Source organism: Narcine bancroftii, chromosome 12, assembly GCF_036971445.1.
Source record: "Narcine bancroftii isolate sNarBan1 chromosome 12, sNarBan1.hap1, whole genome shotgun sequence".
Classification (NCBI taxonomy): domain Eukaryota; kingdom Metazoa; phylum Chordata; class Chondrichthyes; order Torpediniformes; family Narcinidae; genus Narcine; species Narcine bancroftii.
Genome location: NC_091480.1, coordinates 30,187,129 through 30,214,788, shown reverse-complemented (window position 1 = coordinate 30,214,788; position 27,660 = coordinate 30,187,129). Strand labels below are relative to the sequence as shown.

Below are 27,660 nucleotides of genomic sequence, written 5' to 3'. Positions count from 1 at the left end.
TCCCCTCATCCTCCTCTTCATCTAATTCAACATCCTCAATTTTTGATTTATTATCTTCTGTGACATCATCCTCTTAAAAAAGAAAGAAAAGAGAAAAAACCCCCCCCAAAAAAAAGAGAAAAAAAGGAGAGAAAAAAAACCTAATTCCCTCTCAATTACAATCAGAAAACAAAGAGTTTTAAAAAAAATTATTTATTTAAAAAAATTTTTTAAAAAACTTCACTTAACCCAAAAATTAAAAAGAAAAAAAAACAGGTCGGTCACAACTATCTCCTCCTGTTTAAACCGCCCAAAGCGGTAACTCCCCCAAAATATTGGGTGTGAGATAACTCACAGGTAGCTGATGACTTCTGGAAACTGTGCCCACCCAGTTCCTTCTCCCAACTCCCATTTCATTAAACTATCATCATTATTTAAACTATTTAAACTCTTCTCAAAAAAAAGATAAAAGATTTATTTTTTTAAAATCAACGTTACCACTTCGGTCACCATTGCTTCCATTTCTTTTAAAAATCTGGATCCCACCTTACATCTCTACTCTCTTTGGAGACCTTGAAGGACTACATCGTTCCTGAAACTGCATGAATGGTAGAGACTGAGCAAAGTCCATAACCTCTTTAGGATTGTCAAAGAACTTTGGCTAATTTCCATCCTAAAAAATCTTCAGTACCGCAGAATACCTGAATGTTGCCTTATGTCTTTTTTTCCCACAACCGTTCTTTCACAGAATTAAATCGCGTCATTGAAACATAATTTCTTGACTCAAATCTTGATAGGAGAAAACAGGATTATTCTGAACCATCAAAGGAGATCTATTTTGCTGGGCATTTCTAGTAACCATACGTAAAATTGTCTTTCTGTCACAATAGTTTAAACAATGGATCAAAACAGATCTTGGATTCTGTCCTGAAAAAGATTTTCTTCTTAAAACTCTACAAGCACGTTCCAGTATTAAACCTTCAGGGAATTTATCCTGTCCTAACACTCGTGGAATCCATTCAGTAAAAAATTTTCTTGGATCTGGTCCTTCTATGCCTTCTGGCAAACCAACAATTTTCACGTTGTTCCGTCTAGATTGATTCTCCAAATAATCAACCTTTTTTGCTAAATTTTTATTTTGGATCTGCAATGTTTCAATTATTCTATTTTCATCTTGCAGTTCATCCTGTGCATCGACTAAACCTTGATCACACATTTCAAATCTTTCAATGGTTTCAAGCTTAAAAGCTCCATTAATGACTTCCGCCATCGCATTAATCTTGGAAATAAACAGGTTCACAAAATTAGCTAAGTGACTCGATACAGAATATATCTTATCTTCAAGATCCTTAACAGACATTTCAACAGAAGTAGATTCAGGAATAATGGGATCTTGCTGTTCCTTAGAGACCACGGGATCTTCTGTCCCTTCCCTTAATTTAGTATCTTTTCTAGCAGTTTGACTTCGTATAAAAATCTCTCTCAAAGTCCCCTCAGCAATGCCAGGAGACTGAAGATCAGGGTTATCTTTAAGCCAAAACTCTTTAATCATCTTCACTGAATCGATGTCTGGAAAAACCATTGTAATTGAAGATGCATTTTGCAGCGCCACCACTGTAGTAGTCGAATGACAGCTCTTTAACTCTCCAGCTGGTGGCGCCCCAGCTGATTCAACTGTCAAAGACTGAGTAACAGCACTCACAGTGGCCGTTGTGTGAAATACTGGCACCCGTCCAGTTCCTTGGTCCGAAAGCTGTTGAATGCGACCTTCAAAGAGCCTCACCGGCTTAAAACGGAGCTTCAATGCCGAACTCTGCACATCCTCCTCTGGATCCATTCTACACTGAGTCCTGGCTTCTTGTAAACAAGTAGGCTCAGACAATTTCGGAAAATGTAGTTTTTTAACAGTCTGTTGATGTTTTCTTTTACCTCTTTTTTTGCATATAAACCATTAGGCACTAATCCAACACCTCTTATTATTTATAAACTTTTAAAAGAACTTTAACGGGCAGTTAAAGACAAAACAATAAATCAGACTCAGGAGAGGTCTGGAAGGCACGTCTGTTCCCTACGCCATCTTGCCACGCCCCCTCCAAGTGCTAGAATCTTGAGAACACAATGAGAAGTTTCAGGTCAGTGGGTCAGGAAGCATCCACAGAGAGGAACGGTCAGTGAGGAAATGTCAGTTAATATTTCAGGTTGGGACCTTTATTGACACTAAAAGAAAATGGTGGCGCTGTCGAAACCGCTCAAATGGCAGAGCTGCCGCTTGTGCGGACCTGCGGGGAGCAAGGAGCAGAGATACAGCTCTCCCGCAGGGTCCAACCGCCCAGTCAACTGCCATCAGCTCCATACAGGTTTTGAGTGGCCTGTTAAAGGAGTTGACAATAGTTTCATTTAAAATCCTGCACCCAAAATTGCAGCGCTTCAGGCAATTTCTGCTGATGGCGAATTTGATATTGTTTATGATACTGGACTGAAAGCGTTGGAAGAAGCAGAGAGACAGGTGGGAGAGGAAACCACTGTTGGGGGTGGTGGGGAGAAGAAAGAGAAGGTTAGAGAGAAATGTAAGAACATGAGCAGGAACAAGGGAGAAGGAAACATTGGAACTGGATATGGATGGGGGGGGTTACTTAAAATTGGAAAATTCAGTGTACATACCATTGTGTTTATGGCTATCCAGGAACAATACATGTTGTTCGTCAAGTTTACCTTAACCCTGACAATGAATGAGACAGTGAAAAACATGTTTGAATTGGAATAGTGAAGGAAATTAAAATGGCTGCCAAACAGGAGTTCCAGTTTGAATCCCAGGTGCTTGGTAAAATGGGCTTTGATTCCAGTTTAAAAGAGTAAGAGACAACTTGATTAAAACATACTAGTTAAGAAGGTGTCAGAGCCGGTGATACACTTGGCCACGTTTATTACTTCTGCAGCCTTCTATGATCCCGGGCCCTTGAAATGGCTGTGATGCAACCAGCCAGTATACTTTCTATAGTGCACCTGCAGGTTTGATATCTGATGCCATGCCATATCTCCTCAGAGTCCTTAGAAAGTAGAGGTGTTGGTGCGCCTCCTTCTCAGTTGCTGAATCTAAGAAAGATCTTCTGAAATATGGATTCCCAGGAATTTCTCCACCTCCATCCCATCAATGCAGACATGTGCAAGGTCCCTCAGCCTCTCCTTCCTGAAATCCTTGGTCTTGTTACCACCTAATCACATTCTCAATCTCTATCCTGTATTCCGACTCAGGATTTCCAGTTATTCGGCCAACATTGGTGATGTCATCAAAAAATTTGCAGATTGAGATGGAGTTGAACTTGGCTACACGGTCATGGATGTACAAGGAATAGCAAAGGGTCCCTGTGTTGACGGTCAGAGAGGGGGGGGGGGGGTGATATTGTCAATCTGCACTGGTCGAGTCTGCTGATGAGGAAGTTCAGAGGTACAGACAGAGGTTCCAGGTTTTTTAGCTTGGTCACTAGTTTTACTGGAGTGATGGTGTTGAATACAAGCTGGAATCAATAAACAACAGCTTTACCTAGGTGTTCCTGTGGTCTAGGTGATCTAACACAGAGTGGCATTTGCTGTTGACCAGTTGTGATGAAAAGCAAATTGAAGTTAGGTCCAGGTCCTTCCTGTTAGTCATTGAGGCACGTCACCTTGCTCTCCTTGAGCTCTGGAATGATGGTCGGGAAATGTGGCTTTGAGATCTGACTGAATGGCTAGACTTACTCAGCAGACTAACCAGATTTTGATTTCTGATGTTTAAATGCTTTAGGTGTTCTTAAACTAGATCACAAATGGTTTTATGTTAGAGAAGCAGCAGGGAATGCTACAGTCTGCCAGTTGCATTCAGTATCTAAAGGTTACAGCAAATCTCAATAATAATTTCACTTCAAATACACCATGGCAAAGATTACAATTAAATGGTTAATATAAGTTCACCATTCAAATACATTTTATTTTAAAAAGCCAACATCATGGAAGAAGGCACCATGTTAGAGGTTATGTGAGAATGTGGTGGATACATTCATACAATAAACCATACAGGTATTACAACCAATGATTTTAATGCTTTTGCTCTTACCTTCCACGAGACCCATTCCCAATTCACCTGGGAGAAATCGCTGATCTGGAGTTAAACCCACATACATTCGTGATTTGATGGTTTCAATGTGGTCTGCATGAGTGGCATCAGTCCCTGAAAGAGAACAAATACACCTCAACAACACTGCTCAGCATCAGTAGAGTCTACTGATGTCCCCACTCCGACGCACTCAGGGTTCTTCTACTTGTGACAAGAATCTAATATGTCAGTCATCGAGAGATACAACATGGAAACAGACTCTTCAGCCCACTGAGTCCATGATGTGCATCAACTGCCCATTTATACCAATCCTACTTTTTAATTTAATCTCATCAACCCCTCCACTCCATGACATGCCATCAGTCACTGACACAAGAGGGGAAATTTACAGAAGCCAATTAATCTAACAACCCATGTCTTTGGGATATGGGAGGAATCCAGAGTACCTGAAGGGAATCCAGTCACAGGAAGAATATACAAACTTTACCATGCAAACTGTTGAGCAAGGGGCTCAATGGCTGAGCAACCCACAAAGGCTCCAGACAGTCAGTGACTTGTGGTCGAAGGACTCAACAGTACTGAGATTCGAGAGCATACCGAGGACAAGAAGGGATCCCAAAGGTCCTCAGGCACTGAAAGCTTCCTGATCATGTCAGAGGCTTGGACCTCAGGTTGCCAAAAGATTGAACTGTGTGGATGCAGAAGCACTGGAGGCAAATTCATGGACACTAAGTGACTCTCTTTTGCTTTTCTTTCTCTCTTATTGTAAGGGGTGCTGAACAAAACGAATGGTGACTCTTTATCTGCCTTACGGCAGGCAGAAGGAAATTTTGTGTAATATTGCATTTTCTATATTATTAAATAACAATAAAGGAATCTTAAATCTTTTTTTTTTTTTTAATTTTTTTTATTTTTCACACCATAAATCACATTAGCCATGATATACACTATTTCTTTTCACACATATACAGTGACTTTTTCTCCCCCCCCCCCCCTTTCCTCCCAAACCACCCCCCCACCCCCCCCTCTCATCCATTTTAGGTATACAATCTAGGTTGCATTAAGCCAGTCAGACAATGTTGTCATTCAACAAAATTACACCAGAAATTCTACTGAGTCCATTCTTTTCTTTCCTTCTCCTTCCATCAACTTAGGTAATGTTTGTCCCCGGTAGGTTTTCGCTATTGTATTTAATGTAAGGCTCCTATACTTGTTCGAATATTTCAATATTATTTCTTAACCAATATGTTATTTTTTCTAATGGAATACATTTATTCATTTAAATTTGGTAGTTTCTTCCTTTTAATTTGGTTATGTATTCCATTAATATTTAAAGACATATAGTTCAGCGTAGCCCTTTTATATTTTGTTTATCTTCTCTTTCCGTTTTTCCATCATTACCTTTCCTCCTTTTCCATTTCTGTTTTCTTATTTTCAACTCTTTATAAGACAACATTCCTACAACATCTAACATTTTCCTTATTCTCCTATTTCTATCTTATTTATCCCCAATCTCCCCTTCACCTCCTGAGTTGTCCTTTATCCCTTGTCGGACAACCACATCTCCCCTCTCCATTTGGATTTGCGAATCCACTCGCAAGCGTCAACTGATTTTGCAGTGACCGCTATTTCCCCCCACCCCGCCTCCCCCAGAAAAGATTTCACTTTTCATATGTCACAAAGGTCCCTCTTTTAATTCCCTCCTTATTCTCTCTATTCCATTACCTTCCCTTATTAATTCTTGTCTATACTATCCATATTTTCCTCTAAGTACAGATACATTCATGTATGCTCATTGTCTCTATTCACTCTTATACCTCTTTACCTGCATACATATCAATCGTGATCATTTTTACTCTCATTACCCGTCTTCATCCCTCAGTCTATTTTTGTCTTTACCCACATACATATCAGTCGTGATCATTTTAACTCTCATTACCCGTCTTCCTCCCTCAGTCTATTTTTGTAATTGTTCTGCAAATTTTCGTGCTTCTTCTGGATCCGAGAATAGTCTGTTTTGTTGTCCTGGAATAAATATTTTCAATACCGCTGGATGCTTTAGTATAAATTTATACCCTTTCTTCCATAAAATCGCCTTTGCTGTATTGAACTCTTTTCTCTTCTTTAGGAGTTCAAAACTTATATCTGGATAAATGAAGATTTTTTGCCCTTTATACTCCAGTGGTTTGTTGCCCTCTCTTACTTTTTCCATTGTCTTCTCCAGTACCTTTTCTCTTGTAGTATATCTTAGGAATTTTACTACAATAGATCTTGGTTTTTGTTGTGGTTGTGGTTTAGAGGCCAATACTCTATGTGCCCTTTCTATTTCCATTTCATGCTGTAGTTCTGGACATCCTAGGGTCTTAGGGATCCACTCTTTTATAAACTCCCTCATATTCTTGCCTTCTTCATCTTCCTTAAGGCCCACTATCTTTATGTTATTTCTTCTGTTATGGTTTTCCATTGTATCTATTTTTTGAGCTAGTAGTTCTTGTGTCTCTTTAGTTTTTTTATTAGATTTCTCCAATTTCTTTTTTAAGTCTTCTACCTCCATTTCTGCTGCTACTGCCCGCTCTTCCATCTTGTCCATTTTTTTTCCCATTTCTGTTAAGGTCATCTCCATTTTAATTATTTTCTCATCTGTGTTGTTTATTCTTTTTCTTAAATCCTTAAATTCCTGTGTTTGCCATTCTTTAAATGACTCCATGTATCCTTTAATAAGAGCAAGTATATCCTTTACCTTGCCTTTCTTTTCTTCTTCTATTTCCCTGTACTCTTCCTCTTCCTCTTCTTCTTCCTCTGGGTTGGCCATCTGTTGTTTCTTTGTTGCCCTTTCCTCCTCTTCTTTCTTGTTTCTATTGTCTTCTGTGGTCTCTTCTTGCTGCAGGTGTTCTGCAGCTGTCGTTGCCGGCTGTGGAGATCGACTCCCCAGCTGGTCCCCCCTCCCGTCGGTGTGTTTTTCTTCCTTCGCATCGCGCATGCGCGAAACTTCGCGCATGCGCGGTTGCGCACTTTTGCTCGGCTCTGCGAGCCATTTTTGTAGTCCATTATTTACCGACCTGAGGGAGCGGGTTTCTCTCTCCGCAGCGGGCCTCTTCGGACAGGTAAGGCCTTCACCTTTTTCCTCCTTTGTCTTCTCTTCCTCTCTTCTTACCGTTGCTTTCGATTTTTCTTTTTTTGTCGCCATCTTCTTTCCACCTTTATACTCACTTTTCTGTAACTTTTATTTCTGTGCCTTTGTGTTTTCTCTTGTTTTTCCCGACTTTTCTGGAGAGGGCTGGAGTTCACCGTCCGGCCACTACTCCATCACGTGACTCTCTCAAGGAATCTTAAATCTTGAAGATATAGAAATGAATTCACCTAGTCAGGAGACCTGAATGATTGTCACAAATAGGAATTTCTGTTCCACTCTTCAAGAACATAAAAGAGATTGGTGCCTGTCATCTGCAGAATAGAGCTATATCATCACAGATCATGGATAGAACTGAAAAACTTGGGTCAGCATGGAATGTGGTCACATCACACCGTGCATGCAATCAGTGAGGAAAAGAGCACCAAAATAAAGAGATCTTGGGTTTCAGACTAACCTATGCCATGCTTCTCCATCAAAGCAATAAGATCAGCCTCAGTCAAGAGCTGGGGTGGACTTGTCTCACCATCGACCATCTCAATAGTTGTGGGCTGGAATTTCTTCCCTCTCTCATATACTGGTATAATCTAGAACCAAAAGAAATCTCAAGCAAATTATTACTAATTTCCCAGTCATATCACAAGTTACTTGAGTGAAGATTAGGTGAACTTAGAAGAGGTGTAAGCATTGCTTTTGATGGTAGCGATGTCACAGATAGACCAAAAGCTGTTACATTCTCTATCCCCAACTCTAATACACACATTTTATCCTTCATACCTTAGTGTTCCATTTATCATACGGATAAACCTCAAGATAATTCCGTGCAATAATCATAAGTCCATGAGCAACAAAGCGTTCTCCTGCAATGTCAATTTCCACTGTTGTTTCCTGTCCCTGTGCATCCTGGGAGCAACAAGCCAGAAAGTGTCGGACAACAAACTCATAAAGACGCTGTTCAGTTCCCTAAAAAGAATGTTTAGTAGAAAAGTGAGTTGCATGTACCAAAACAGATTTTGTTTTCTGTCAGATTTGAAAAGTACAATATTTTAATTAAGAGTTAAACTTCAATCCAAGCTTTTCAAAATGAAGAAAGCAACGGCAGATGAAGAACATGCACTAGTTCTGTCCTTCCTTTCACCCCTTGCTCTAGAGTTTTGTACTTGTTTCAACAAACCCTTACCTAATCTCCAAAGTCATTTAAATCCATTAATAAATATTGTAAAACATTTAAATAACGAAAAGGAAATAATATTAGGTAACAAGTTACTTCTTGAAATCATGTTTAACAAAGGCAAAAATATTTCCTTCTAATTTCAAAGCACAATTCTTCCTCAGCTGATGAATACTCTTTCAGGCTCAATAGCTAATGTCAAAAATAGCAAAGGGAACAAAATATGGTCCAGGTGGGAACTTCAAGATCCATTGGTAGCATCATCATTAACCACGCTGGCCATTCCTGATACACCTTACAGATTGAACATCAGATTGTGAGTCAAACTAATACGAGGAATAAATCAATTTGATCTCATCCTTGCACGTGACAGGTGCACGCGTCCACTATCATATATTAGAAGTAATCATTACATGGTCCCTACATAGACAAACCCCTGTCTTCCATTCAAGGGCATACTTCTTTATTATTTATAACACTATATTCACGTTAAATGGGATAGGTACAGAACAGTTATGCAACTCGGACCAGGGCCTCAAAAGCTCTAGATCACACATGTCAAACTCTGGCCCGCAGGCCAAATTTGGCCCGCGATATAATTATATTTGGCCCGCAAGATCATTTCAAAAATGTATTAGAGGCGGCCCGCCCTGCAGCGAGAGCCGATGCTGTTTTTTGGTAATGTCACCCCCACCATCCTCCCACTTCATTCCACATCCTTCCCCATTGTAACACGAGAAATTGTAACACGAGAAGTCTGTCGATGTCATCAGCCGGCAAGCCCGTTCGAAGGCTCCCCGCACAACCAGTCACTTCTCCCAACTGTCGAGCAGTGCAGCGGATGGGCGAGCGCCTGTGATTTCCTGTCGGCGCGACGGGCATGGCAGGCTGCGCACGGCCCCCAGGCAGCGCGAGCCCCGCGCGACTGGCACCGGACGGCCCTTCCACAGCGCGAGCGCACTTCTCCCGGTCACCACGGCCTTCAGCGCTTGCACCCGCGCGGACCCCAGGGATGGCTGGTTCGGCCCTGCACATGAAGAGAGAGATGGTGGCTGTCCGCAAAGGCTGATCGGCAGCGCGCTGGGCCTGAGTGGGTGGGTAAGCAGGGGTGGGCAGAGGGTGTAGGTGAGGAGTAATGGGCAGGGGAAGTTATGGTGGTGCGAGGGGCAGTTAGAGGGAGGGATGAGTAGAAGGAGGGGTGGATAAGGAAGAGGTAAAAGGTGATTAGAGGGTGAGAGATGGGTAGAGGGAGGAACAGGTTGAGGGGAGAGGCAGTAGAGGGGCGTGTATAGGATGGGGTGGGTAGAGGCAGAGCGAGTGGAGTGAGGGGTGAGTAGAGGTTGGGTAAAGGACTGGTCAGGTAGAGGGATGGTAGGTCGAGGGTGAATAGAGGCCTAGAGCCTGAGGAGTGAGCAGGAAATGCTGAGTCCTGATGCAGGCCAAAATGGACACAGCCTGTGAATGCTGACTACATCTCCACAGGGACCAAATATGTCTCCCTCAGGTCAAGCAAAGGGTGAACTTGAGCTACCTACTCCTGACCTGTAACATTATCCTCCTAAAGTTATATCCTAAAGTTTAACATTAGATATGTTGAAAGAAGAGAAAACATGGAGATGTTGTTGAAAATTTTCAATAAATATTTAGTTCGGCCCTCGACTTAGTCCAAGTTTTTAATTTTGGCCCTCCGTGAATTTGAGTTTGACACCCCTGCTCTAGAGCATTAGCAGAAGATATGGGCATTACTATAATCTGTAATGTTCATGGCCTTCCGGCAACCCAAACCTGAGCCATCATTGTTTTCAAATTAAACAAGGTAAATTACAATAAATTGATAAAAGTTCAGTAACAGGAGAGCTAATACCTGCAGATTGTTGGTATATTTAGTTGGATGGATTGGTGGATGGGCCTGATCAGATTTATTTCCACTTCGAGGATTTGGCCCAGCTCCATCCAAAATACCCTGAGCGAACGCCCCCCATTGTGGGTCTGCAGTTTGTTGCTGCACCAACATGGAGAGGTTCAGGTCTTTGGGGAAGATATTAGTTTCTGTTCGAGGGTAGCTGATATAGCTGCACAAACAGGAACAAGAAATAATGTGATTAGAATCTGAACCAGGTCTTTCATGTCAGGAATTCTGACATCATTCAAATCTGAAGCAAGCCCAAAAAAAATTTACCCTGGATATCTTTATTGTTGATAAAGGGTGATGGCAGTACAGCTAAATTTGTCCTAATTGTTATAGCTAGACAACTGAATAATCATAAATTCCTTCCAACACAAGTTACGTTTAGGCTGACCATTCATAAAGAGATCGCAGGTAAGACATTTACTGTACTGAATGGCTCAGAGTATACATGCAGAAGAGACAAATACCAAATAGTCAGGAAATATGTCCAAAGGCTTGTGATAAAGGAATGTTTGAATTGGTTCAGAAAGAGCAGAGAGATATGGCAAGGCTCCACGGAGGGAGGTTAGGAATAGGATCTTAAAGTTACAAACACTGGTGACATTGCTTTGATAGCTTAAGTGCAGCAACACACAGATCCTCACCCTTGTGTGTACAACTTCTCTGCTATCCTCATAGTCTCCTTTGCATTGATGTTTAACTTCTTTGAAGCCAGTTTTTCCAATTCCTAGTTCGTAAACAAAATGTTATTTTAATTAAATGGAATTTCCAGATCTTGTTCACTATTCAAATAGTTTCTTCTAATATCAGTGCCACTAACACAGCAAAGGATTACAGGATGTTCCATTAGGACAAAGCAGTAAGCAAGGCTGGGATTGACAGAAATAACCTCAAGGTACATCTTAAAATAAGTTTTTGAAGTGCTAAATAGCACCACAAGATCAATCCGAGATAAAGAGCTGAAACCAAACTGCTAGAGGAACTCCAGACATTGAGTGGGATCTGTGGGGGAAAGGAATTATTGACATTTCAGCTGAGTCCCTGTATCATTTCCTTCCCTCACTCCCTTCCAACCAGGAGTTGCTGCTCAACCTGCTGTTCCTCCAGTTGTTTGTTTTCTTTTTGCCCTAAATTCCAGCATTTACAGTCTCAATCCAACAAAATGATTGTACCTCATTTTGTGCAGTTATCATTTATTCTAGCCGCCACGTTTAAATAGGAGTTTCCAAACACAAATCAAAATGTACATTTTTCAACCAGCTGAGGGGTTTCAGCTTTAGTGGACACAAGAAAGCATACCTGCAGAACCCCCACTATTTATCAGGCAGAAAAATGTTTGGGCTGTTTTTAAAGCTTGAGATTTTTTTTTTAATTCAAGAGATCATAAATGGATATGGTGAGGCAGGAGAAAAAATACATTAAGCAAACAATCCATAAAGGAGGTTCCAGTTCTTGCCCAGTATTTTAACATATGTATCAGCATTTTTGGATATCAAGAATTCTCACTAAAATCTTTTTTGAATCCAAGAAAACAGTATGTAATATATTAAACAAGCTAGGCAAAGACCAGGAATTAAAACTAGAACTTTCTTAGCTTGTAAGTCAAGGGTACTCCAAAGCAAGGATCATTTCATTTTTATAAACGCACACAGAATGATAACTACTATTAATATGGAAGTCTTAATAGAGAAATCATGTTTCAAAGTGCTTCACAGATTACAAAATGGTTAATGCCAAGTCAGGTGAGGAGATACAGGTACATAACCTTTTGGGACCAGACACTTTTCAGAATTTTTCGGATAATGGAATAATAGTAATAGTGGAACGATAAGTAATTGCACTGATTTCAGATTTACACAAAACAAAGGAACACTGCAACTAGATGGGTCTCTGGACCGGGGAGGGGGGGGCGGGGTTAGGGGGCGGCGGCGGCCATGCTGGATGTGGTTGGGCGGGGGGGGGTTTGATTAGTTTCTGGTCATCATTATCACTGTAAAACTTCAACAATTTATCTTTCTACTTATTTAAGTCATATATAGTGGTAGTTCCTATACCATAATCTTCAGTAAGATGCCACATAGATACACCATGATCAAGCTTCTACAATAACTCTACTTTCTGCACTATCAATAATGATAGATGCTTCTTTTTCTGCTTCTCTCTGTTACCCATAAGGGACTCTGCAGCTCTTTTTGACAATTTCACAGTCTTTAAAGTCTGTGAGGAGCAGAGGCACATCTCACTGGTAGGAGCACTGAGACATGGCACTGGATGGGGGAGGGTTGTATCAGGTCATGTTTGACGCCAAACACGAGCTTTGGTGTGCAGACAACATCCATGGAAAAAATGTTTGGTTTTCAGGGATTTTGGTTTTCAGAATTTTGGATAAAAGATTATGTACCTGTATTTGGAGTGAGGATCAAATCCCTGATCAAAGAAGTTGGTTTTTAGAAACAATTTTAGAGAGAAGTTAAAGGCATTTTAAAGCTCAGAACCATAACAATTGAACTAGTCATGGCTGATGAAATAGATTAAACTTGAAGATGCCAGAATTGATGGAGTGTAAATATTTTGGAACATTATTGGTCTAAAAGATATTTTAAAAAGATAGGAGGGACCAGATGATGGAAACATACAGTGAAGAAATAAATCCAGAAGTTGACAAACTTAAAAGTCATGCAACAGCAAGTATCAAGAACTTTATTATATAAGCCCATTTTGTTTCTTATTTCATTGTAACCTGACATAAAATATTTTGTGCTACATCCAGATACACACCACAGTGTCAAGAGGTAATGGTCTCCATTTACTCTTCGGTTTAGTGGAAACATCAAGAACAGTAGCAACTGGATCCTGTGGTCAGCAAACAAATGAAAATAAAGACTTTTTTAATATAAATACAGAAACAACAGACAAGAAGTTCTGTGTGAAATCCTTTCATTATAGGGCTGACTTCTTATGTTTAACAGCACAAAACAATTTCTTTCAACTTTGAGAGACACCTATTCAATTTAATCATCTCCAGATTCTCTCAATCCCATCACCCATCTAATCAAACTAATCTAGAATTTTAATCACTTTTGCCCAAATCATCTTTGACCCCCCTCTTCAACCCTCTGTGAAGTGGTTTCTCCTGCCCTAATAATTTTTTTTGTTCAAACCTCCATTTGCCCTAATGGTTAACTCTAAAATTCCACTTCTCATTTCAATCTGTGAAAGGTTGTTGTCCTGATAATTATGCTCTTTCTCTCCACAGATGCTATATGAATTATAAAATTCTTTCATCCTACTGAATACACCAATCATGCATCTATCCCTCAAATCCTTCTTCCCTGCCTCAACACAATTCTATTTCCAACACACAACAAAAACACAGAAGTTTTAATTAACCAAAATGCACCAGCTCACATTATCTGATAGTTATTTAACAATTTCCACTTTTCTTTCACTAGTAGAAGCAGGGGCAATTGTAACGTTTAAAAGAGATTAAGACAGGTATGTGGATAGGGAAGGATTTATAGAGGGATATAAGCTGAACACAGGAAAATGGGATTAGCTTAGTCAGCACGGACAAATGTGATCAATGAGATTGTTTCTGGGCTGTAAAACTCTATGACCATAACTCTAAGCCTATTTTTACATCATTCATAAACATTAACATAATCTCTGCTGAGTTTGTATCCAAAGTACTGATCTCTAATGAAAAGTAGTCCCAGTGCAGAAGCTTGTGACAAATCAGCACAATGCAAATTTTAAGAACATTATTTAACTGCCAGTAGATTCTTTATTTCCTTCTAGAAGGTAATTTGCTTTCCTTCCCAACCTTCAACTCTTTTATAGATTGAGGAACAGTAATTCAGACATAAACTCATGCTCACCTCCATGCAAATCTGGTAAAGTACAAGGCATGCTGTGTGGTTGAAAAGCCGATGTCTTTTCCAGTTAAATTCTACATTGCCTTCTTCATTCTCATGGGTAACTGAGAGACAAAATCCACCCAGTGATATTTAGTAGAGTAGATCGGGAAAAGGTTATAAAAACAAACCTTGAACCTCAACCTCTCACACTGTGCAACCAACCAAGAAAGATGGTGGGGAAAGTAATGGTATGATCTGAGGAAATTATGTTAAAAAGTTCTTGTATCAGTGATTCTTACAGTTACGATTTCATTCAGAATTGTGACCATTTGGGCCTAGGTTACTCCATTATCAAGCCAAAACTGAATTTATAGTGCCTACACCCAAACACAATGCTGTTTCTCTTTCTTTGAAGGTATATTCATCCTGGGAGCCAATTTCACATGTGCATTCCTACTCTCCATGTACTTTCCTGTCAAGTGCTCATGTTTCAGGCAAGAACTTGATCAATGGAACCGGAAAAGATAACATTCCAGAGCTTGAAGTTCCTAAGGTTTGGGAACTGCATATTACCTTTGATTTTATAGAATATTTCTTGAATAAAGGCCTGGATTGCTTTGAAACGTTCAACCACAAACCCCAACGTTGGAAACTGGCAGCTGCCGTAGCTGATGAGCTGATTTGACAACACATTTGGAAATATTTTCTGTAGTCGCAAGGTCTGAAACCGGGTGAAAGCAGCACCTATACAAAAAAAAGTCACACAGCTCACATCAAAAGTGTAACAGAGTAGGGCCACAAAAATGCAGCAGAATGCCTCAAAGACACCATTGGGGAAGGGGAATAGTTCACTTGAGAGGCAGGGAAAAGAGGGAGTTATGATTGCAGGATTATAGGGAAGGCATGGTGGGAGCTTACAGGAATGAGGTGATTAAAAAGTCAGTGGGGGACCAAGCTGAATGAACACTGCTGCCAATTTTGCAAGTGTACTATGAAGCACAGATGGTTAAATATGGCAGAGTAAATGTGATTGAGTAAGGCAAGGTCCACCTTGGGCTTGGAGGCTGAAACCTTCCACCAGGCTACAGGTGTTGCCAACGTCAAGTCCACAGGTCGAGCAATCAGCTGGATATGGGAGGCTTGAGCTGGTGTGCCTAGTCCTACTCCGCTGTTGGTCAACATGAAGGAATGTGGTGGCTAAGCAGCAGTAACTATGGAAGTAGTAGAGGCAGCTACATTGTAGGAAATGCCTCAATTGTTCATTGTCTCAGATAAGGACTGAGTTTCTTTGTTTCCTTTCCTTTTTTTCCCCCAAGATGGCACCGGAGCATATTTTGACAGAATAAATACATCTAACTCTAAATGGATATGGAGAAGATGGTGGGTTGAGCAATGAAGATGGATTGGGGAAGGCGGGGGGGGGGGGGGGGGGTATTGAAATACATCTTAGCTCAGGAAGAGCTCCTTTCCTGAGGTTGTGACCCTGCTGAACCTTATATCCCAACACTGAGCAGTATTGTACCCATATTGTACTGTCAGTACTTTCATATTTGTTCACTGGAACGCTTGCTTTTATTCAATTACTTGTAAATAGCACTATTCTTTGTTCTTCTGGTTAGATGCTAATAGCATTTCATTGGCTTTGTATCTGTACTAGGCACAATGACAATAAAGTTGAATCTAATGTAATAGGAATATAGTTCCGAGAAGTGGCCAGAATGTTGAATTGACCCACACAATAAAATGCCTGTTTTAAAATGGAACACTGGAGGAGATAAGGAATCTAAACATGACAGGAGCAGCGTACTGTGTGACCAAACCTGTAAATAACTTAGCAGTGTTTACTTCTAACAGCTCATAGAAAAGATGAGAAATTATGTGACATTTAAACCACTTACCTATCCTAAGGTCCAACTCTTGCCTTACATCAACAGCATCACTGACTTTCTGGTCAGGTTCCACTAGATTCTCATGAGCTCGTCTGATGGAATGTGGTGTAATCTCAGAAAATCGTGCTCGTAGCACCTGCAAGTTGGGCTTCACTGTCTCAGGGAAGAGTATGGAGAGTGAACATCATTAACCAATACAGTCTTCATAAAATACGTAGCAGTGTTTTAACAATACGGCAAACTTCATTTGAAGAGAAACAATACAACTAGGAATGGACATAGCCTCATCCCAACCCAGTCTGAGACAGATGTTACCCAGTCAGCGTACCTCAGCAGAGCTCAGCCAACAGCAATTAGCTGCATGCCCTCTCCACTCCCAATGGACAATTAATGTTGAGTGCAGTGCAAGCTACCAACTACAGGACTAAACATCAATGAAAATTAAGAGGATCTGTTGAATGTAGGTGATTGGAAGGGAGGAGTGTGGTCAATTTTAAAAAATATAGGGCAGGGGCATGTGGGGAAAAACGGTTTTGATGCTTAATTTCCACAAAATCACTTACTCAACTCACATTTGTATTTTTTTTTAAATAAACATAAAAAGATAACACATCACAATCAATGCCACACAGCTACAGTATACATTATCAGTGAACAGCACCTTTGATCTTCCGGTCTTAATTACAGTGACCATCTTGCACTCTTGCTTGCCTCCTGTTAGCCAGCTGAGTCAGGAACTGAGCATTGCAAAGCCTTCAACAACCTTGATTAACATTTTAACCCTTCTCATCAGCCCTCTACAATACACACCTGTATTTTTTTGTTACAATTATTACAACAACACACAGGCATATTACACCAGTAGGATCAAGCACTATGTGGATATTACCTGTTTTACACACATGAATTATTTCAAATCCAATGTTTTCCCCTTCACGATCACAGTCAGTCCAAAGGATCAGTGCTTGGCATTTCCTCACTTCTCTCTCCAGAGTTCTCTTGAAAAGAAACAACAGAAATAATCAAGTTCTATAGGCACACAAGGAGAAATTGAGTAACTGGGTCTTAGCGTTAATAAGATATTATCTCATCAAAACAAAGTGAAGCATATGCACTGTATGATTCTGGTAACATGTCAACAAATATACCTTAAGGGATTGAAAGACCAGATGAAAGGAAGGCATTTCCCCTGGTCAGGGAATCTACAACTAATACGTAGTTTCAATATAAGGTAGGCTGTTGAGCATCGAGATGGGGTTTTTTCCCCCCAGTTAGAGGTGGTGAATCTTTGGAATTCTAAATCAGAGGGTTACTAATTGTTTTCATTCAAAATAAAGAAAAGCAGAAGATTAGCCATTATCTTAATGAATTGTGAAGCAGATGAAGGACTGGATCCCCACTCATTCTATTTCTTGTGTTTTTAAACTGCTCAAGTATAACACTGGTTAAATATAGAGTAGAACTTATTGAAGGCTGTCCAATTGGCGGGTAGATTGTTACAGGATCAAACCAGCAACCACAAAGAAGGCATATCACACAGGAGTAAAGATGAACAATTACTTTATTAACAAATAAATTCACCTTCAAACTTTAATTCAAAATCCCCCCCTTTTATAACAATGGCCACTGGTTACTATGCAAATGTCTATAAGGGTAAACTAATAAATTCCCCAGCCTATATATAAAATATGTAATTAAAGTCTAAGTTATATTTCCAACTAGCCCACAGAAAATCTTAGACACGAAACAAACACAAAACACACAAGACTCACAAAACTGAAGCAAAGATCATAAACAAAATTCAGTTTGTTTGGTAAACAGAAGATCTGTGAGAGAGAGAGAGAGAGAGAACGAGAGAGAGAGAACGAGAGAGAGAGAACGAGAGAGAGAGAACGAGAGAGAGAGAACGAGAGAGAGAGAACGAGAGAGAGAGAACGAGAGAGAGAGAACGAGAGAGAGAGAACGAGAGAGAGAGAACGAGAGAGAGAGAACGAGAGAGAGAGAACGAGAGAGAGAGAACGAGAGAGAGAGAACGAGAGAGAGAGAACGAGAGAGAGAGAACGAGAGAGAGAGAACGAGAGAGAGAGAACGAGAGAGAGAGAACGAGAGAGAGAGAACGAGAGAGAGAGAACGAGAGAGAGAGAACGAGAGAGAGAGAACGAGAGAGAGAGAACGAGAGAGAGAGAACGAGAGAGAGAGAACGAGAGAGAGAGAACGAGAGAGAGAGAACGAGAGAGAGAGAACGAGAGAGAGAGAACGAGAGAGAGAACGAGAGAGAGAGAACGAGAGAGAATGAGAGAGAGAGAACGAGAGAGAGAACGAGAGAGAGAACGAGAGAGAGAGAACGAGAGAGAGAGAACGAGAGAGAGAGAACGAGAGAGAGAGAACGAGAGAGAGAGAAAGAGAGAGAGAGAACGAGAGAGAGAGAGAACGAGAGAGAGAGAACGAGAGAGAGAGAACGAGAGAGAGCGAGAGTGAGAGCGAGCACAAAATTCGAAGTTGCAGAGAGAGGAACCACTGGCTTGGTCTGGATCCTTCTGGCTGCCTTCGGAATGTTCATCCTTCTTGAAATCCCAACATTCTAAACTGTCCTCCAGACCATGACTCATGCACTGGGCCTTCTTCCACTCCACAGCACCCCCAGTGGTGGTTTATCGTCCAAGTCCAGAAATCTTTTTCATTTTCTGCACGTACTCAGTCCGTCTCCCACTCTCTCAGCAGTCCACCTTCACCTTGGCTCTCTAAGGCAAACTGTTACTTTTTAACATAAAACCACACAACACATAGGCCAATACACAACACAGAACTCTGTAACAAGATGAACAAAGTGAAGCATATGCACTGTATGATTCTGGTAACATGTCAACAAATATACCTTAATTTCCACATATTGTTCTGGGCAATATTTCTCAACTTCAGCGTCAAAGAGAGCCACCGGATTACAGCTGCGCCTAGATATTAGAAACAAAATGAGAGACAAAAGCACAAAAGCTAGAATCTTGAGCAAACAAACAATTGCTAGAGGAGCTCAGCAGGTCAGACAGCATCCATGGGTAGAAACGATTAGTCAAGGTTTCGAGTCGAAACAATTTATCAAGATTCCTGTCTTTATCAAGACATTCTTGATAAAGGGTTTTGACTTGAATCGTTAACAATTCTAACCATAGATGCTGCCTAACCTGCTAAGTGTCTCCAGTAATTCTTCATTTGCATTGGAAACAAAAATTTCACTGAGCAAAATCCAGACAGAGAGCTAAGAGTACCTCATTTTAACAACTAGTGATTTTTTTTTATTTTTTTTTCTGATGTGAAAAGCAGATACATACAGATAAGGAGGGTTTAGAAGGAAATGGGCCAAAAGCAGGCAAGTAGATGAGGCCAGACTGCCAACTTGGTTGATGTTCTGTGCTCTGTCTCCATGATTCTAAAAATTACAATTTGACTTTTGCTTAACTACATTTCAAAGAGGGATCAAATGAACATTATAAAATATTAACAGAGAGATGATTATAGTGCTTCAATAACAGCACCCAATTATTTTATGGCAGGGACCACAAGAAGTTTCTACTTAGAAGTCACGTGATGCAGAGGAGTTAGGAGGATGTGGATCTCAGGAACTCTCAGACCATAGAAGAAAAAAAAGGCACAAAAGTCAAGTTAGAAGGACCAAAAGGTAAAGACAACAAGATTAGATCACTTACCTACCTACAAAATTTCCACTTCATACAAGCCTTTTTCCACTTCATACAAGCCTTAACAGTAAACTAAATAAGCATCAGCACTTCAGGGACTAGAAAATAACCTTAGGAGACACTGGTATATTAAGGTGCACCAGTTAGTAGCCATGATGTAATACTGAAACAGTATTTGCAAACTTTGACTCTACATTTAATCAAGCTAAATCCTGCACTGGGGTGCCTGATGCTGACATTCCACATCCAAGTTGAATTTTTTTTTAAATTTAGACATACAGCACAGTAACAGGCCATTTCGACCCACTAGTCCATGCCTATTTACACCCAATTAACCTACACCCCAGTATGTTTCGAACAGTGGGAGAAAACCGGAGCCCCCGGGGAAAATTCATGCAGTCAAGGGAAGAACGTACAAACTCCTTGCAAATAGCACGGGATTCGAACCATGGTCTTGATCGCTAATACTGTAAAGGCACTGAGCTAACTGTTACGCCAACCGTGCCGCCCAAATATTCAATTTCTTGCACTAACACATCAGCCAAGCAGATTAAGTAATGGAAAACTTTGTAACATTTACACATTCCAATTTTACTCCAACTATGCATTCTCATTATCTGTTGCATTATCAGTTTTAATAATATCATTCAATTTTTTAAATTTAAACCATTATCCAAAAGATATTGCAGCAAATAAACCTAACCTGTACGAGGGATAAGATTTGTATTAAAGTAAAAGCTTACCATTTCTGAAAAGGTGCCTTGAATTCCAACTCAAGTAAGTGACCTGACACAGAAGTCATCACAATAGCAACATTCTGCAGATTTGGAGGCAGCAGAAAAAGATAGAAAAGAAATATCAAGTCATTAGTTGTGATAAACTTTGCCATACTTTTTGTAGTGGACTTTGTTCATACTCCTTCATGTTCTTGCACTGGGACATAAGAAGATTATATATTTTCAATCATTCCCTATCAAATGACCTGTTCATTCAACCACAACCTTCATATTAATTTTATAAACCTAGTATCAGGGTCTCGTTTCCATCAGGTATCTACCAGTATGTTAAGTTTCTGAATATGGTCTTCTGAGCCAGCAAAGAACAAGATGTTTTACTTCAATAATCAATTCTTCTAAAAAAAATGCAAATGCCTTGATCATTTGTTTTAAAACCTTTTCATTAGAAACTCAAGCATTGGTGCTTTTCCATATTCTACAGAGTTCTCAAATCTTCCTGACCCTGGATGTCCAATTAAAAAAAAGATACAATTAAAAATAAATAATATTAGTTCTTTTAACCGGACATTCTAAAAATACATGCATTAATGTTCTATTATCCAAAACCACATATTTGCTATATAAAGTACTGTTTGATCTACTAAGTTTCTCCAGCATTGAGTTCAACCACAGTGCCTGCCTGCACTTTTGTGTTTTACTTCCACTTGTGCATTGCTCAGCAATTTTTTTTCAATCACTAAACTCAGAGAAGCAGGAATGCACCATCTCCTTTTAGACACTCAATGAATGCAGCCATTCAGTAACATCAAAACAAATTTTGCCATCACGAAAAGTTTAGTAAACTGGTGGGGAGAAAACAGGTTGGAAGGGAATAGATGGATCAATTCACTGCTTGCTACTACCAGTCACCAAAGCCACTTCGGCTGTAGAAATGTAAAAGGTTGTGTTCATAGGATAAAAGTAGAAAGTTATATTTATAAGGTAGCTATAAAATATCGATTATAAGAAAACCAGCGGAAGTTTTACTCAGTCAGAAGCTTCCCGAGAACAAACCTCCCAGAGAGGAATCAATTCTCACTTCTACAAAATCCTCAGGCTCCTGATGCTTTCCTAATATCTTTAACACAATAATGCTAACTGACTACAGATAGAGTCAATGAGCTGTCAAAAGCCAGCCCATTCATAAATCCCACCCAAATGCTGCTGATTGAGTTACTACCTGTCAAACGCAATGTAAATTGTCAAAGGCTGCAGTAAGCATCCACCAACACTCAGTCCCTGGTTGACATCGTTTCTGCCCAAAAGTTTTGGCCACCATTGTTAACTTTAATCATTTAAGATTAGAGTGAAACTATCTATTTGCATGTGTTAATTGAAAACAAGAAATCAGACAGGGAGAGAAAGGATATTGGTGTGTACTGAGAGGAACCCTTCCAGACTTCTGTTGATTTTTGTATACAAGGATGTCTCTTAATTATGGCTTGTATGTGAGAATAAATGACTGACAACAAACCATTTCCCTATCTCTAGTAAGAGGATATGCAAAATGTAAAATATAAATTGAAACAATATGTTCAAAAAAATGATATCCAATTTGTATGCAAGAAAATGCCTTAAATATCGGACCCTGTAACTGTTTTGAATGAGACCAAACAGTCTCGGTGAGGTGACCTTGTCTACCCAACACTAACAACTGCTCATTCCCACTAGTGTTATTTGAATAAGGTCCGTTTGAATTGTACTGTGGTTTGGTTGTACTTTTTGTACCTTGTCAGGAGTGAGACTATCACAGGGCCTTGTCGCCACAGACAAAGCAGGAAGAAAGTGGCATTGAATGCATTTCTAAGATTCTACTTAAAAGACCACAAAACAAAAAAAACTTACATGACCAAACAGATTACACTCATACTCATATATCTTGTTGAACTTTGAAAGCCCTTCTCTCTAAATGAAGCAAAAACAGAAATGTTATCAACATTAAAAAGAAGAGATTGAGGAGGGGAAATCTTTTTAATAAAAGAAAATGTGCTGGCAGAAGCGCAGAGAAAGACAAAAAAGCCAATTTGAAGAATGAGAACAGAACAGGGTGGTGGTGCAGTTATGGGGGCTGCAGAGAAGGAAACATCTGGAGGGAAAGGGAACACCTGGAATCATCCAGAGGCGAGTTGTCATCAGGAACATCCCAGTAGAGATGTGTCTATGTTTGGTGATGGCACAAGAAATGGACAGTGGAAGGAACCCCAAGTAAGTGAGGCAAAGCAGGGGGGGTCTCACGGCGGGACGGGGGGGGTCTCACGGCGGGACGGGGGGGTCTCACGGCGGGACGGGGGGGTCTCACGGCGGGACGGGGGGGTCTCACGGCGGGACGGGGGGGTCTCACGGCGGGACGGGGGGGTCTCACGGCGGGACGGGGGGGTCTCACGGCGGGACGGGGGGGTCTCACGGCGGGACGGGGGGGTCTCACGGCGGGACGGGGGGGTCTCACGGCGGGACGGGGGGGTCTCACGGCGGGACGGGGGGGTCTCACGGCGGGACGGGGGGTCTCACGGCGGGACGGGGGGGTCTCACGGCGGGACGGGGGGGTCTCACGGCGGGACGGGGGGGTCTCACGGCGGGACGGGGGGTCTCACGGCGGGACGGGGGGGTCTCACGGCGGGACGGGGGGGGTCTCACGGCGGGACGGGGGGTCTCACGGCGGGACGGGGGGGTCTCACGGCGGGACGGGGGGGTCTCACGGCGGGACGGGGGGGTCTCACGGCGGGACGGGGGGTCTCACGGCGGGACGGGGGGGTCTCACGGCGGGACGGGGGGTCTCACGGCGGGACGGGGGGGTCTCACGGCGGGACGGGGGGTCTCACGGCGGGACGGGGGGGTCTCACGGCGGGACGGGGGGGTCTCACGGCGGGACGGGGGGGTCTCACGGCGGGACGGGGGGGTCTCACGGCGGGACGGGGGGGTCTCACGGCGGGACGGGGGGGTCTCACGGCGGGACGGGGGGGTCTCACGGCGGGACGGGGGGGTCTCACGGCGGGACGGGGGGGTCTCACGGCGGGACGGGGGGTCTCACGGCGGGACGGGGGGGTCTCACGGCGGGACGGGGGGGTCTCACGGCGGGACGGGGGGGTCTCACGGCGGGACGGGGCCGGGGTCTCACGGCGGGACGGGGGGGTCTCACGGCGGGACGGGGGGGTCTCACGGCGGGACGGGGGGTCTCACGGCGGGACGGGGGGGTCTCACGGCGGGACGGGGGGGTCTCACGGCGGGACGGGGGGGTCTCACGGCGGGACGGGGGGGTCTCACGGCGGGACGGGGGGTCTCACGGCGGGACGGGGGGGTCTCACGGCGGGACGGGGGGGTCTCACGGCGGGACGGGGGGGTCTCACGGCGGGACGGGGGGGTCTCACGGCGGGACGGGGGGTCTCACGGCGGGACGGGGGGGGTCTCACGGCGGGACGGGGGGGTCTCACGGCGGGACGGGGGGGTCTCACGGCGGGACGGGGGGGTCTCACGGCGGGACGGGGGGGTCTCACGGCGGGACGGGGGGGTCTCACGGCGCGACGGGGGGGTCTCACGGCGGGACGGGGGGGTCTCACGGCGGGACGGGGGGGTCTCACGGCGGGACGGGGGGGTCTCACGGCGGGACGGGGGGGTCTCACGGCGGGACGGGGGGGTCTCACGGCGGGACGGGGGGGGTCTCACGGCGGGACGGGGGGGTCTCACGGCGGGACGGGGGGGTCTCACGGCGGGACGGGGGGGTCTCACGGCGGGACGGGGGGGTCTCACGGCGGGACGGGGGGGGTCTCACGGCGGGACGGGGGGGTCTCACGGCGGGACGGGGGGGTCTCACGGCGGGACGGGGGGGTCTCACGGCGGACGGGGGGGTCTCACGGCGGGACGGGGGGGGTCTCACGGCGGGACGGGGGGGTCTCACGGCGGGACGGGGGGTCTCACGGCGGGACGGGGGGGTCTCACGGCGGGACGGGGGGGTCTCACGGCGGGACGGGGGGGGGTCTCACGGCGGGACGGGGGGGGTCTCACGGCGGGACGGGGGGTCTCACGGCGGGACGGGGGGGTCTCACGGCGGGACGGGGGGGGTCTCACGGCGGGACGGGGGGGTCTCACGCGGGACGGGGGGGTCTCACGGCGGGACGGGGGGGTCTCACGGCGGGACGGGGGGGTCTCACGGCGGGACGGGGGGGTCTCACGGCGGGACGGGGGGGTCTCACGGCGGGACGGGGGGGTCTCACGGCGGGACGGGGGGGTCTCACGGCGGGACGGGGGGGTCTCACGGCGGGACGGGGGGGTCTCACGGCGGGACGGGGGGGTCTCACGGCGGGACGGGGGGGTCTCACGGCGGGACGGGGGGGGTCTCACGGCGGGACGGGGGGGTCTCACGGCGGGACGGGAGGGTCTCACGGCGGGACGGGGGGGGTCTCACGGCGGGACGGGGGGGTCTCACGGCGGGACGGGGGGGTCTCACGGCGGGACGGGGGGGTCTCACGGCGGGACGGGGGGGTCTCACGGCGGGACGGGGGGGGTCTCACGGCGGGACGGGGGGGTCTCACGGCGGGACGGGGGGGTCTCACGGCGGGACGGGGGGGTCTCACGGCGGGACGGGGGGGTCTCACGGCGGGACGGGGGGGTCTCACGGCGGGACGGGGGGGTCTCACGGCGGGACGGGGGGGTCTCACGGCGGGACGGGGGGGTCTCACGGCGGGACGGGGGGGTCTCACGGCGGGACGGGGGGGTCTCACGGCGGGACGGGGGGGTCTCACGGCGGGACGGGGGGTCTCACGGCGGGACGGGGGGGTCTCACGGCGGGACGGGGGGGTCTCACGGCGGGACGGGGGGGGTCTCACGGCGGGACGGGGGGGTCTCACGGCGGGACGGGGGGGTCTCACGGCGGGACGGGGGGGTCTCACGGCGGGACGGGGGGGTCTCACGGCGGGACGGGGGGTCTCACGGCGGGACGGGGGGGTCTCACGGCGGGACGGGGGGGGTCTCACGGCGGGACGGGGGGGTCTCACGGCGGGACGGGGGGTCTCACGGCGGGACGGGGGGGTCTCACGGCGGGACGGGGGGTCTCACGGCGGGACGGGGGGGGTCTCACGGCGGGACGGGGGGGGTCTCACGGCGGGACGGGGGGGTCTCACGGCGGGACGGGGGGGTCTCACGGCGGGACGGGGGGGTCTCACGGCGGGACGGGGGGGTCTCACGGCGGGACGGGGGGGTCTCACGGCGGGACGGGGGGGTCTCACGGCGGGACGGGGGGGTCTCACGGCGGGACGGGGGGGTCTCACGGCGGGACGGGGGGGTCTCACGGCGGGACGGGGGGGTCTCACGGCGGGACGGGGGGGTCTCACGGCGGGACGGGGGGGGTCTCACGGCGGGACGGGGGGGTCTCACGGCGGGACGGGGGGGTCTCACGGCGGGACGGGGGGGTCTCACGGCGGGACGGGGGGGTCTCACGGCGGGACGGGGGGGTCTCACGGCGGGACGGGGGGGGTCTCACGGCGGGACGGGGGGTCTCACGGCGGGACGGGGGGGGTCTCACGGCGGGACGGGGGGGTCTCACGGCGGGACGGGGGGGTCTCACGGCGGGACGGGGGGGGTCTCACGGCGGGACGGGGGGGTCTCACGGCGGGACGGGGGGGTCTCACGGCGGGACGGGGGGGTCTCACGGCGGGACGGGGGGGTCTCACGGCGGGACGGGGGGGTCTCACGGCGGGACGGGGGGGGTCTCACGGCGGGACGGGGGGGTCTCACGGCGGGACGGGGGGGGTCTCACGGCGGGACGGGGGGGTCTCACGGCGGGACGGGGGGGTCTCACGGCGGGACGGGGGGGTCTCACGGCGGGACGGGGGGGTCTCACGGCGGGACGGGGGGGGTCTCACGGCGGGACGGGGGGGTCTCACGGCGGGACGGGGGGGTCTCACGGCGGGACGGGGGGGTCTCACGGCGGGACGGGGGGTCTCACGGCGGGACGGGGGGGTCTCACGGCGGGACGGGGGGGTCTCACGGCGGGACGGGGGGGTCTCACGGCGGGGACGGGGGGGTCTCACGGCGGGACGGGGGGGTCTCACGGCGGGACGGGGGGTCTCACGGCGGGACGGGGTGGTCTCACGGCGGGACGGGGGGGTCTCACGGCGGGACGGGGGGGTCTCACGGCGGGACGGGGGGGTCTCACGGCGGGACGGGGGGGTCTCACGGCGGGACGGGGGGGTCTCACGGCGGGACGGGGGGGTCTCACGGCGGACGGGGGGTCTCACGGCGGGACGGGGGGGTCTCACGGCGGGACGGGGGGGTCTCACGGCGGGACGGGGGGTCTCACGGCGGGACGGGGGGGTCTCACGGCGGGACGGGGGGGTCTCACGGCGGGACGGGGGGGTCTCACGGCGGGACGGGGGGGTCTCACGGCGGGACGGGGGGGTCTCACGGCGGGACGGGGGGGTCTCACGGCGGGACGGGGGGGTCTCACGGCGGGACGGGGGGCTCTCACGGTGGGACGGGGGGCTCTCACGGTGGGACGGGGGGGTCTCACGGTGGGACGGGGGGGGGTCTCACGGTGGGACGGGGGGGTCTCACGGTGGGACGGGGGGGTCTCACGGTGGAATGGCGGGTCTGACAGCGGGACGAGGGGAGGGGGGTCACGGTGGGACGGGGGGGGGGGAAAGTGTCTCACGGCGGGACGCGTGGAGGGGGGCTCATGTCGGAACGGGGAACTGCCTTCTTACCCTCCGGCAACGTCCAGCCGACATGATCTCCGAGATGGCTTTGGCCGCATCATTTTTCTCAGCCACGCAAAGTACCTGACGGGCCTGAAACCGGCGACCCCCGGCGGTGCTCATTGCCCGGCCGAGCACCGAGATCATCCCGAGCCAGGCCTGACGGTCATGACGCTTGTCGAAGCCTCCGCCAGCTTTGCGCCACGACCCATTCGCGCGTTCTGCAACGGCCGCGACGCGCCCCCCTACCGACCGCGCCCCGCAGCTGATTCCGCCGGCGAAACCCAGCCGGTCAAGCAGCACCAGTGGACGTTTGGAGCCGAGGCCCTTTACCCAGCATATGCACTGCAGTCTCCACCTTGGGCATGATGGCAGGTCAATAGTAACATGTCTTAAATGCTGAACACTAGGACGCAGAAACATATCGAAACGCTGGAGAAACTTAGCCGATCTTGCACCATCCAAAGTCACAAAGATATAA

At 46.9% G+C, this 27,660-nt stretch overlaps 1 protein-coding gene across 1 annotated transcript in view; it reads right to left on the bottom strand.

Annotated features, from left to right (window-relative positions):
- The window catches only part of top3a (DNA topoisomerase III alpha), a 41,912-nt gene extending 14,275 nt beyond the window's left edge, over positions 1-27,637 (bottom strand). The window contains exons 1-14 of the mRNA XM_069905267.1: positions 27,189-27,637; positions 22,339-22,398; positions 20,461-20,534; positions 18,901-18,976; positions 16,915-17,023; positions 16,035-16,178; positions 14,710-14,880; positions 14,158-14,258; positions 13,058-13,132; positions 10,924-11,006; positions 10,235-10,442; positions 7,977-8,162; positions 7,657-7,786; positions 4,070-4,183 (exon numbers count right to left, since the gene is read on the bottom strand). Coding sequence (XP_069761368.1) covers positions 4,070-4,183; positions 7,657-7,786; positions 7,977-8,162; positions 10,235-10,442; positions 10,924-11,006; positions 13,058-13,132; positions 14,158-14,258; positions 14,710-14,880; positions 16,035-16,178; positions 16,915-17,023; positions 18,901-18,976; positions 20,461-20,534; positions 22,339-22,398; positions 27,189-27,602 — 1,945 coding nt within the window. The 5' untranslated portion in view covers positions 27,603-27,637. The remainder of the gene's footprint in view (positions 1-4,069; positions 4,184-7,656; positions 7,787-7,976; positions 8,163-10,234; positions 10,443-10,923; positions 11,007-13,057; positions 13,133-14,157; positions 14,259-14,709; positions 14,881-16,034; positions 16,179-16,914; positions 17,024-18,900; positions 18,977-20,460; positions 20,535-22,338; positions 22,399-27,188) is intronic.
- Positions 27,638-27,660: the final 23 nt, after the last annotated feature.